The 12954-nt window shown below is 37.0% G+C and overlaps 1 protein-coding gene across 1 annotated transcript; it reads right to left on the reverse strand.

Annotated features, from left to right (window-relative positions):
* Positions 1-2032: 2032 nt before the first annotated feature.
* LOC149189385 (exocyst complex component EXO70A1-like) lies at positions 2033-4378 on the reverse strand. Its single transcript, XM_089413199.1, has one exon. It carries the CDS (start codon positions 4195-4197, stop codon positions 2236-2238), a length of 1962 nt encoding a protein of 653 aa, XP_089269325.1. The 5' UTR covers positions 4198-4378; the 3' UTR covers positions 2033-2235.
* Positions 4379-12954: the final 8576 nt, after the last annotated feature.

The following is a 12954-nucleotide window of genomic DNA, read 5'->3' on the forward strand; positions in this document are numbered from 1 at the left end:
CCTTCCTTGCGGACAAGCTTGTGATGAATATCTAGTATTCATCTGTCATCACATTCAATGTAATTGTGAAAAGATCAGAATCAAACACCTTCTCCCCAATGTCTCCTAATCTATCCTTCTATTCCTTGACCCGTGCAAGGAATCTGACAACGGATTCATTCTCCTCCATCTTGATGGAAAACAACTTGCCTTTGAGTGACAAAATGCGATTGGTGTTTTATGTTTGGTAGAGGTTCTTGAGTGTAGTCCATATGTCACTAGACGATTTACAGTCTCTAATATGCAGGATAATATTGTCTTTAACAGACATCTTCAATAAGACTTTCGCCTTATTCTCCTTTTTATCCCAATCTTGCATTAGTGTTGTTGTGCCGCCTACTACCATGGTCAGCTTCTGCTCATCACCACTGGCAATCGACCAAGCACTCGATCCCTTAAGCAACGTTTATAGTTTAAATTTCCAATTGGTATAATTGGTTCCATCGAGTTTATTAGACTCGTTGAGATAAGCTTCCGCAAAATTGTTCATTTTCGACTGATCGGAATCTCAATCCTTCGATCCTTAACAAGTGAACAATTACAAGCTACAAAAACAAAAATCTCAAAACATACCAGAACCTTTGGATCGATCACAGATCTACCACCAAACTGCCCGATTTGCCTCCAATCTGATCGATCTGCCACGAATCTACCACGATCTTTGTGTTTGCAACTTAGATCCACCACCAAACTACCTAACCTGAAGCTCAAAGCCATAAAAAACATGCCATCACTCTTTTAGACCGAAAAACGACGAAGATTTAAATTCTCTCTAAGAAGAGGTTGATCATCGCAGGTTTGACCCTAAGATCCGCAATGATCATCACTTTTGTCAGGCCGAAAGCTGTAATGACCACTTTGTGCTCAGCTAGAGATATGCTGAGACTTGTGAGAAAATAAATTTCTCCTGTAAGGCACGTCACTCCCGACCACCTAGTCTCCGAAAATGTGAGCATTGAGCCTTCTATGTTTCCATTGGGGCACTGTAGCCACTAGGGCTCTAATGTAGCCAATAAGGCTTTGCAGGTAAATCAAGCTCAATAGATTTGAGCTCTCATACCATGTTAGAAAAATGGAAAGAAAAACATGAATTGAATTAACTAGTAGCTCACAAGTGAGCAAGGTGCACTTGGAGACTGCATAAACTGGAGCGTAAACTCCCATGTTCAATTAATCAAAGATGAGACAATAAATACACAAAAGAATAAGGAGATGAGAACAAATTCCTACACCCTAGGAACTAATCCCAACAAGTTACGTTACAACCATGTAACCATTTCTCCATTAATACAATATAATATTAATTATTTTCAATTACTAAAACCTCTATTCTCTAACCAAATTATCTAGAATACAAAGAAAAAGATAAGCAATCACATTATAGAACACAAACTAGTGGCATATTAAACTCTTTCAAATATGTAATACTGGAATAGATAGGGAAAAAAAGGAAAAATATATGTAATTCAAGAAAATACACGCGAGATAACTCGTGAGACTCAAGAAAATCTTAACAGACTTTAAACGGCAATAATTTTCTCCTTGAGACTCAAAATTGAGCATAAAAATCTTGATAAGCAAAATGAGCTCATGTCAAAAATGGATTTAGAATTGCTGAAAAAATAAATTACTTGATTATCCAACCAACCTAATGACATATGAGGCTAAGATATGTTTCATGTGTTTCTCTGCAATTTAAACAAAGCAGGACCTCTATTCTCTAGCCAAATTATCTAGAGTGCAAACAAGAAGCTAAGAAATCACATTATAGAACACTAACAACTGGGAATATATTAGACTCTTTCAAAATAGTTGAAATAGTTGAGTGTGAGCATGGTTATAAAACTTCCAATCAAAACATGAATAGATAAGAAAGAAAGAGAGAAATATGTAATTCAAGAAAATACATGCAAGATAACTCATGAATAGATAAGAAAGAAAGAGAGAAATATGTAATTCAAGAAAATACATGCAAGATAACTCCTGCACATAGTTTTGTTGGGAATATAGGCACACTGAAGATTGACGTCAAGAAGATCCATTTTGTACAATGTCAGATGACAATTAATCACAATCATCGATCTTTCACAAGCTTGAAAAGAATGCTTCCATGTAGACCTAGGTTTTCTCTGACTCGAATACGACATCTGTAATTCAAAAGTTATCTTCCTATAATGATCTTTCGATACACATTAATTAATACTCTTCTTTCCCAGATCTGGATAATGAAGTGCTTGTGGATGATGGATTGCTGGGAAAGAGATCCAAGAGATGCGTTTCCAGGTCTTCAGGAGTGTACTTCATATGCATCTGAGAGTGCCTTCCACTTTCGAAATACTTTCTGAATCTGCCCAAGAAGGACCGATAAGCCGGTATCATCTTCTCTGCGATTGAAATCTTCAGTTCCTCCTGTAACTGCAAATCCGGGACCATCCAACCAGAATGTTTCCTGAGTTCCTCCTCAACTACAAAATTGAAACACTTGAATCTATCCTCCAAGGCCTGCCGTGATACTCCACTGGAACAATCCCCACTCGCGTGAATCCCATCCTCCCTCAAACAATTGAGGGCTTTTGTCCAGGCCGCTCTCTCGTAATATTCCCCGTATTCCCTCACCTTGCACTGATTCTTCCTCAACCAGCCATACCCTAAGAGGCCCAAAAGCTTCGAACCCTTGACCTTCTTGACAATGTAATGAAGATTGTTCATGAGAAACAGGTATGACAGGGGAACATCGTAGTAGAGGTTAGATTTCGCATCTAACTTACATTGCAAACTAATGATAATCCATCTGAGTCTCACAGAGAGAGCAGAGGCAACGCTACCCAATTCATCATCATGCCCGCCCAGGTCCCCAGACAGGTCTACCAGGTCATCAGGCATGTCCTTGGAGATACCAATGGGTGCACTGGCCATTATGCTCAGGAGTGTCTCCTTGTAATCAGACAAAAAAATTAGATAATTTGTAACATACCCGGTAAGCGGATGAATGGTGCCTCCGGGTGCCGGGGTCTTTGAATTCTCTGCCTTGATTGCATTCTCGAAGTCTGTCAAAATCCCCCATGCCGATTCCCCGAGCCGAACGAGGATCGTAGACGCTTGCGTCCTCACGCTCGCACACGATTCCTGGCAATAAACGGTGTCGATGTCGGGCATTAGGTCCCAGAGAGTCTCATACATGTCGAGCACCGTGAAAAGCCGTTCGCAGGACCTTTTGCTCATGGCCGCGGATTCCCCAAACGCTAGAAGCTTTTTCGTCGGCCCCTTGACGACCTCGGCGAAACAGAAGTCGCTAACGTTGTTAAGCCCAGCAAATATTTCGTCACAGAGACGTTTCTCGCTGGCGAACAGAATCCGCACCGCAATCTTTACGACGCGTATCCAGTTCTTGATCTTGATGTCGAGAATTCCCCACTTCATCTTCTGCACGTCGCTCGTACTCAGCCACTCGACGCCGATTCTGTTGAGACACCCTTCGATTACAGACTTTCTGGTTTGCCCGTAGATTCGTACGCACTCACATGCATACCCTCCGGCAATCATACGTTTCGCTATGCTGCGGAGGTCCAGCATGGCTTCAACTGACATCATGTCGATTTCGCAAATCTCGTCGGCGTTCGAGTTCCGACTCTGACTGCGGCCGCTGCTGCAGTCGTTTTCGTCTGTCAACCCCTCGTCCGAAGAAGCATGGCTCGACCTGGCGTCCTCAGGCTCTATTCTTGGCTCGACGTTAGCCAACAGAATTCCATGAAACTCCTTCTCAAGGAGGGCCATCGACATTTCCGTGAGGCGCTGCGCGCGCACCAGCATGGCAGAGCTGCTGTGCGCGACGACGAGACGTTCCATGAGATCGCGTAGACCGTCCACAGCGTCGAGATACTCGTTGGCTTCTTTTGGGCTCCTCTGGAACAGCATGGAGTTTAACGAGTTGGAGTCCCAGAATGAGATTAGTCGACCGGCAGAAGCCAAATTCGCCTCCAAATCGGCCGATTTCTCTTTGGGGTTGCTAGAATTTTGATGTCCCGTGGGCGAAAGTCTGTGTTCCGAGGTGAGGATGGTGAGTGTGCCTCTCGTCGCGTCCTCGGAGCAGCCCAAACATTTGTCCATATTATGTGTGGTGGCAACCATTCTGTCTTCTCCTACTTCTTGTATCTCCATTGAGGTATATAGAATGAATATATAATATCAACAGAATGGACGTATACACAATGAATATATAATATCAACAGATTGCCCGAGATGCTTCGAGTAATCCAGAAACTTGAATAGTCGAGCTATGGTTTCAAAATAACAATCCTGCATCCGAATGCCAGAATGACTTACGGGGCCTCAACCTCCAAATCCTCGTGAGACAGGAGAAAACGAAGCAATGAGACCTAGCGGAAATTTGAGGCGGGTGCTGTATTTGAAGGATTCCATGGATGATAATTATGTAAACCTATGGATGGCTGGACTTGGTCTGATTTGATAATTATGTAAACCTATGGATGGCTGGACTTGGTCTGATTTAAAATTCTGGTTTGCGTGAGAAAGTCGATGGGTCGCTGTAGACATTAATTGTAGTCCACGCTTCTTACGCCACCACTGAGCCTCCACAGGTGAAACAAAGGTGTAGGGTCCGGAGGCAGACGTGGCCTATAATAATAAGTTAACTGCGAGTTTGATTTTTTGGCCTGTGGCAGGAGACCAACTTCCATACGAGACTTCTGGACCTTGATAAATATTTGTTCGTTGTCAATTGGGATCATTATTTCGTACCCTCCACCTAACCTTAAATGGCCAGATCAGCAACTTCATTATTTGTGACTTGGTAACTTGTGGCTGTGATTCATGAAGATGGATTAAAGGTAGCCAGGTGGTGTGAATATGGATTATAGGGAGCCTGATGGTGTTGGTCACGGGACGTTGATTTCAGAACAAATTTCGCCATTCAGCAACGATTTTCCAAATTTGTGAAAGGGATGGTAAACGGAAAAAAGTCGAATGAAATCATGTCATTGGGTTTGTAATTAATACATCATTGTCTTATATGTAATACATCCTTGACTTTTATTAATTTGAAAGCCACCGTATTTTGAGTCATGTGCACATTGTTTTGCAATACATATTCACGGTTGCCAATTTGGAATTTAATTTTGTACCTTGCAAAGTGAAGTTCATTATAACTCGGATATTGTGATTTGTTTCAAAGTATAAGTTAAAGATGTTTAAAAGGATTTTTTATATTTTTAAAATAAATTTGACAAAATTTCTGATATTTCGCTACAGACAGGTTCAAATGTCGATTTAAAGCCCTACGTTTCTTTATATGTGTACAGTTTGAATATTTAAGAATCCCTCTCAAAATCTGTTGATCTTTTTCTGGACTTTTTTTATCTCCTACTTTCAATGATAATTAAGTTTTTCCTAACAGTTTTGGATATTTGGTTTCCTTTTCTCTTTGGATTTTTTCATCTCCTAGTTTTAATGATAATTAAGTTTTTCCTAACAATTTTGGATATTTGGTTTCCTTTTCTATTAAGCAGTGACATATATGATAGACTTTTTACATTATTTGTCGTTTAGAGAATTTCAAATCTATGTTTATCTAAAGGTATTCTAAATTCTAATGTTTTACTTTGAAATGTTGAAGAGCTTAGGTATTATAATATTTTAAGATATACAGGAATATGGTTTTTAAAATAGTATCTTTAATAATAATTCTAACATAGTAAAATGCCTATACATACCTATTACTTATGAAAATAAATTTGCCAACATTATATTTATAAATACTTGGATAAAATCACAATATCAATAGTCCTTAGATCAAAATACAAAACACATATATGGATCACTTTTTTTCTAGGTACCCGCAATTAGGCACAATTGGACATCCATTTATGTATCCACAATCAAGGACATATATCTGTATTCCATTTCTTCATCTAAAAGAGAAAATATACCACGTCGCTTATGCTTAGTGACACAAACATGACAAAACCCATAGTGGGTCCTCATTCTCACAAAACTCTTTATTTATCAAAATGTTTTGCGGAATTATTGAAAGCACTTATGTGAATACCATATTTAACCACTTGAAAACATTGCCATGCACTTGTGGTGAAATTATGATCGTCTATTCTAGAATGCCAAAAGTTTAAAATGCACTATTAAAAGCATGGCCTTGAAATTGACTCCTTCCCTGAACGAGGAATCAACAAAAAGAAGCAACACTCTTTTAAAGACTCAAACTCGATAAGCTAAAACGAAATCATACCTACTTTTGTGTCTACTGGAACAAAATCAATAGGAAATTTTGAAAGAAATTTATTCAAAAGTGCATTCCTCTCTTCCCTACTAATGTAGAAATGGCATCAATAATTTTGTCATTGAACCTTGGTAGACTCCCATCATACCCTAGTGCCAATACTCAGCAACCCAAGAAATTACACCTTAGATCATGTCTTTAAGTTGTCTATGCTTACCAAACCACCTAAAATCATATCTTTAAGTTGTCTATGCTTACCAAACCAGCGAAGTCATGTTTCAACTTGGATGGGTTAATACCAACCCGACCATATAAACCAATCAATAGACGATTTCAAACTTGTCTCAAACCAAGTTTTAAACCACTAAATATTGAAGTTCTTCAGACACCACAACAACAACTATACCACAATTTAATTATATTATACTTGCAAGGAATAAATGCATCAAATAAACAACAACAATGTAAGGTGACCTACAAACATAATTAACCAACTTCACTCAAAAAACTTAGTGAGGAAAAATATTGAAGAGTTCAACTTGGCTTGAGAAAAAATTAGGTAATACAAAAATATGAAAATATACAGAAGATTTGTTCTTTTATGAAAGCCAAAAAAAGAGCAAAAAGGGCTAAATGGATGAACGAATCAAACTATGAACTATAAGTACTTTCCAGGTCCAAGTGTGACATGCGAGTACTCATGCAAAATACATCTTGGGGATTTTAACTCACTAGCACAAACAATTCAAAATACAAATTGTAATGAATTACTAATATAATGTCAACCGCATCTTGGTGATTTTGACTCACTAGTAGAAATAGTTCAGCATACAAATTGTAGTGAACCACTAACCTATTTTTTGGAAAATCTAACTTTATGACACTTACTAGTGCATTGCATGCATAAATTATCTTGCAACATCATTTTATATAAAGGTCCTTTCATTTAACATAGAGAATGATTCTCTATACTGCATACTTGACAATTGGGAAGACTATACTACAAAGTCTAGATATAGGCCATAAGGGCTCTAATGACAATTGATTTGACCTATCCTCAAATCAAAGCCATCATAACCAAGTAGTGATCAATATAGGTGCATGAACCTGAAAAAGGAGAAATTCGATAAGTTTTACAGAATAACTAAAACAAAAAAATAAACATCTTAGTATCAGAAAAAAAAAAAAAAAAAAAAAAAAAAAAAAAACACTAAGCCTTAATTTTCACAATAATAACACTGATAGGGCCATTCTTTTCTCAATAATTATACTTACAATTCTCTTAGGTTCAAAACTATTTTCCTCTTATATTATTTCTTGATAGGAAAATACTCCACACCATATGAATAGACTAGTGGACTTTGCATCTCTCCAATAGAGTTGGTCATTTTTGGTATCCAATTTTATAATATCTATTGCTCTAGCTTTTATATTACAAGTCGAACATGAAAAATAAGGTATGTAGCCCCAAACTCTCTATAATGGAGAGATGGAATATGATATTATAGATCAAGATTGTTTGATAGCAGTGAGGAGGCACTTAGCCTGTGAGGAGCTATCATGGTTATCGTAGAGTTTCCATTGCATAAGAGTTTTATTTATTGTAGTGTTAGAATATCAATGCCTACCAAAATGGCATGCCTAATGTTCTATGAGACAACTCTTTCCCAATCGACCTAGTTTTGGATTCCAATTTTACAATAATAGCTTTTTCTACTGGTTCTGTATTGCTTCAAATATGAAAAACAAGGTAAATAGTTCATGGTATCGAAACCAACTCCTTCCATGAATGAGGAATCAACAGAAAGAAAGAACTCCCTTTTCAGTAATGTAAAACTCAAACTCGAAAAACATAATTGAAAACATGCCTACTTTTATGTCGATTGCAACAAAATCCTAGAGACATATAAATTTTTGAATATAGATTATTCAAAAGCACATTTTCCTCTTCCCCTCTATTGGAGAATCGACATTGATGGTTCTCAAATTTAAGTTAGGATAATCCCTTCATACCCTAGTTCTAAGACTCAGCAACCCAAGGAATTGGACCTAAAATTATGCATTTAAGTTGTTTGTGCTTACCAAACCAGTTGAGCCATGTTTTGACTGGGCTGGTTCAATACCAAATCAACCCTTCAAACCAAGCAACATACAGATTCAAACATGTATAGGACAAATTTAAAAAACACTAGATGTGGGCATGCTTCAAAAAGCCAACAACAACTATACCATAATTTAATTTTATTGGGTTTGCAAGGAAGAAATGCATCACATAAGCAACACAACATAAGGTGACCTTCAAGTGTAGTTACCCAACTCCACTAAGTGAAAAAATTAGTGAGGCAAGGAATATAAGAGTTCAACTTGGCTCTAGAAAAACTCAAGTTTTACAAAAATATAAAAATAGACACAAATTTTGTTCTTTTATAAAACCTGAAAAATAAGTAGAAAGGGCTCAATGGATGAGTGAATGAAGCTTGTCGACCTATGAATGAATTGCAAGTACTTTCCATGTACTCACATGTCAATCACATATTGAAATTTTTGATTCAATAGAAGAGACGGTTCAACATACAAATTGTAATGAGCAACTAATTTGTTCTTTGGAAAATTGATTACTACAACACATTGCGAATACATCAACATACAAAATGAGTGGAGAGGCCTAAACTATGTTTCATATACTAGATTATTGATTAAATCCTTCTTTACCAATACCTATCCTTATTTTAGGAACCCCTCCACTCATAAAAAACATATCCTTTGGAAGGGATCAGAGTATCAGGTCCATATTGCATGTTATGGCACTAGCAAGAAACATTTTTTTTTCTTTAATAGATGGCACTTATCAATAAGACTTTTATATTGAATTCCTTATGGTGTTTTGTCGTGTCCTTTTTCCAAGTGGTAAAAGAATCCCACATTATTCACCCAAGGTATTAGAGTAACCCATGGTATTTGATGGGCCAGAGTATTTACCCATGGTAATTAATTGGATAACCCATGGTAATCATATAACCTATGGTAATCACCTGTGTTATTTTGATAGTCCATGACTAAAAAAATATATGAGAGCTCACTCCTTACGTATGCATTTTTGGATTATTGCCTTGTTATTGAGTTGAGCTCTTCGAGCTTGTCTTGGTGAGAGATTGTATGAAAGAGAGTCAGTTTCAATGGTGGGAGATTCACCCTAGTTGATAAAGTGAATGGTTGATACCATATACTATAGTGACTTGAAACGGAGGGATCAAATCACATTTTTTGTTATTGAGAACATGTGCTCTAGTCACTCAAAAAGGAGTGATCAAATCAGATCTTCAACTAAGGCTTAAAGTGATCATGAGGAGAGGTCAATCAGATCTCTCACAAGTGCATGATGCTTGGAGAAGCAAGATTTAGGAGGCTAAGTTCAGTGTTTGTTGCATTCATATTTGGAGGCCATAGCATCAGCTTATTATCCAGCCAAGCATGCCATGTAGTAGGGGTTATTTGTAGGTCTTTTCTAGGTTTTTAAACTAAAGCATTGGCATTAATACTCCATTTTAATAAAAATAAGACTGATTTTTTATTTTTATTTCTTGTGTTTATTTTTTAGTGGGGTTTAATATGTAATTGTAGTTAAATAGTTTGAAGGAATGTCCCTGTAGTAGAGCTTCCCTTTAATGTGAAATTGAATACATATCTCCTGCCAAGTGTTCATGAAAATGTATGAGAGAATTCTAGCAAATTATTGGCATATTTTCAAGACAAGACATTGCAAATGGTATTAAAGGTGGGGACATTATAGTACTAAGGATGAATAATCTTGGGGCCAGGTCGAGCACCACTAGGAGACCAAATCCTCTTGATGAAATAAAAATTTATTTTGGGTCGAGCTACTCCAAGAGGCCAAATTAATTGAAGCAATTTTGATAACATCCCTAATGAATCTCTAGCTCAAATCAAACACCTCAAAAAACAATGGATTGTGAATGTGCACAATCCAAAAGATATTTTAGATTCTAGGTGAATAATCGACGATATCAAATGTTGCTTAAATCCACTGTAAAAAGAAAAAATTGGGGGTGCGATTCCATGAATTGGCATATTCGACCATATGCACAGGTTGGTAAAGAAGTTGTTTGAATTTAAATTTTATATTTTTTTGAGAGATTTAAGTACATGGATTTTGAATGCCCTATTGTTGCGGGTTTCTAGGCTTTGTTTGTATTAAGTTTTGGGAATTTTTTACTGGGGCTTAATTAGATTCACTTAACCATGCCTTGAATTTCATTTCTATCTTCGCGTGACTCAAACTCCAAGAAAAATAGAAAACCATAAAAAACTATGAAGTATCAGATATATGCAAAACAAAAATAAAAAAACATGTACAAAATAAATATTGTGATAAATAAAGTCAAGTATAGTCAGCCATGCTTGTTACAGGTCAATTTGGGCACGTCAACCCTGACTTCCAGATCCATATTATTAGGGTTCATCAATCCCTAATTCAGTTGTTTTCATTCCCTAATGACGTCAACCTACTTCATGCTTGCTTCCCAAGAGTTTCCATGACACCATTCATCCAAAAGTGTCCCTAAGGAGATCATCACAAGGAGCCTTTTATCAGGCTGCAATGCATTACAGGAACTACACTGTCTGGGTGCTATGCATCGCACCTAGCCTTTGTTTCACCTACACTGAGCGAGATTCATTGAATTTTTGAAATGAATCCATTGGATTCCTCATCCAATGGATGCTTCTGGAAATTTCCAGATGGATTGAGCTTGCTTTTGGATGAGGAAGAGGATGAATGAACCTTAATCCATTATCCCTTCCTCCATGGAACCACTTCCAAATTTTGGCAAAGCATTAATGAGGGCCATTAATGGCTTAACCTCCTCCATTCAGTTATAAATTGACCAAGCATTCAAAGGTTGGCTAGGGTTGGAATTTCTTGAGCTAAGGAAATGTTGTTTGAATGAGATTAGTAAGAGTATTGTAATGATGTCGAATTGTTTCTTCATGAGGAGAGAAGGGTTTGAAGCTAGAGGGATGACACTGAATCAAGCATGCATCTACATGGGTTGTAATATTTCCTTCTATCAATAAATAATTCTAAGCTTTTTCCATTCATGTGTTTATATGATGTATATCGTATTCTTGATTCTATGATATGTTTAGTTAATAGATCGCCATTATTGTATGCTTTGATGGGTTTCTGTCTCGGCTTGTGTGCAGGTACTTTCCAAGCGAGTTAAGTACAGAAAGGAGTGGTGAAACCGGTCAAAGGAGAGATGGATCGAGCGAAAGTTACAAGTTGGTACCTTTGTTCTTCTTTCTCTTATCTGTTAACTATAGGAAAAGCGACAAATTACTTTGTCTGTTGTTTCTAGACTAGCTACTAGGTCTAGAGGGTTAGTCATTTGGAGAAACACTAAATTTACCCAAAACAAAATGGCGACTCCGCTAGGGACCGGTTCTATCCCTTATAGTAGCTTATAAATCCCTTAAAACACTTTGACATACTGTACCTTCTATTATTCATTGAATTCAAGTCCAATTCACTGAAACTTGAGTCAATTTTGAGCATAAAATTGCCTTCAGTAATCATCGCACTTCTGTGACTAACACGGTGCAATGCAGTGCACTTCCTGGAGAGATCCAGTGCGATGCATCGCATTGTCTCTAGCTGTTTCCTGCGAAGATCCCTTTAGGGTCAATTCTCCCATCTAGGAACTACAAATTTTTGTCAATTTTCATCAGTTTGAATTGCTTGTTGAATATCAATGATGTCTTATCTCTGAAAACAGTCTTTTCATCTCCTTAGCCAACCAGCCCTACTTTGATTGGATTAATTAATGTTTCTTTAATGTTTTCTTTGTCATTATCAGTCTATAGTCAAAGTTAGAATATAGTTGATCGATTGTTTTGTTGATAGAAAAGTGTCATAAAATCGTCATTTTCTTCGAAAAAATGAAGTTTCATATAGTCTTCCTTCATAGATAATCGATTGATTCACTTGTGCATTTGATTTGTATTTTCATTTAAAGTGTCGAAAATATTCATTTCTTTAAAATCGAAAGTGTTGTACAATCTTCCTTTCCCTTTTAAAAGAAATTGTCACAAATCGTCATTGTTTATGAAAAAAGATCTGAATCATTTGTGCATTAGTTTTTCTTATTGCATCATTCACATTAAGAGAAACTGAAAAGAAATACATGCAATTTGCATTTTGAAGTTTGTGAATGCTTGAAAGGAATGGTTTAGGGAATTGCATCTAGTTTGTGCTCTTTGTTGATTGATCAAAAAGTACTTGTATGCTCTATCCCTCATAGCTAGGATTTTCATTGTTGAAAACAAATGGAAAGAGTGCTTCTCACTCTAGTTTCATTCTTAGGAATTTCAAAAAACATCTCGTGGTGAACCCTCAAAGGCAAATTTTAAGCAAGATCAACCTAAAATTTACATCAATTAATCTAATAACGCATTGGAACTTAATGAAAACATCTATAGGTCTAGGCTAGAGGCGTGTTCTAGCATCCTTAAACCTAGTGGCTGTCGTTTTCACTGAGGTTGGGTGATTCCTTCTCTCTGATTCGATAAGTGCTAGTACGGACTTGTGCTCCCTGTACTGTCAAGTATATGGTGGGAGACCCCAATAGGTTGAAATCCTTTATCCC

The sequence above is a fragment of the Pinus tabuliformis genome, chromosome 3_1, assembly GCF_031772625.1.
Source record: "Pinus tabuliformis cultivar Carrire ecotype Pingquan chromosome 3_1, CPIR1, whole genome shotgun sequence".
NCBI classification, from domain to species: domain Eukaryota; kingdom Viridiplantae; phylum Streptophyta; class Pinopsida; order Pinales; family Pinaceae; genus Pinus; species Pinus tabuliformis.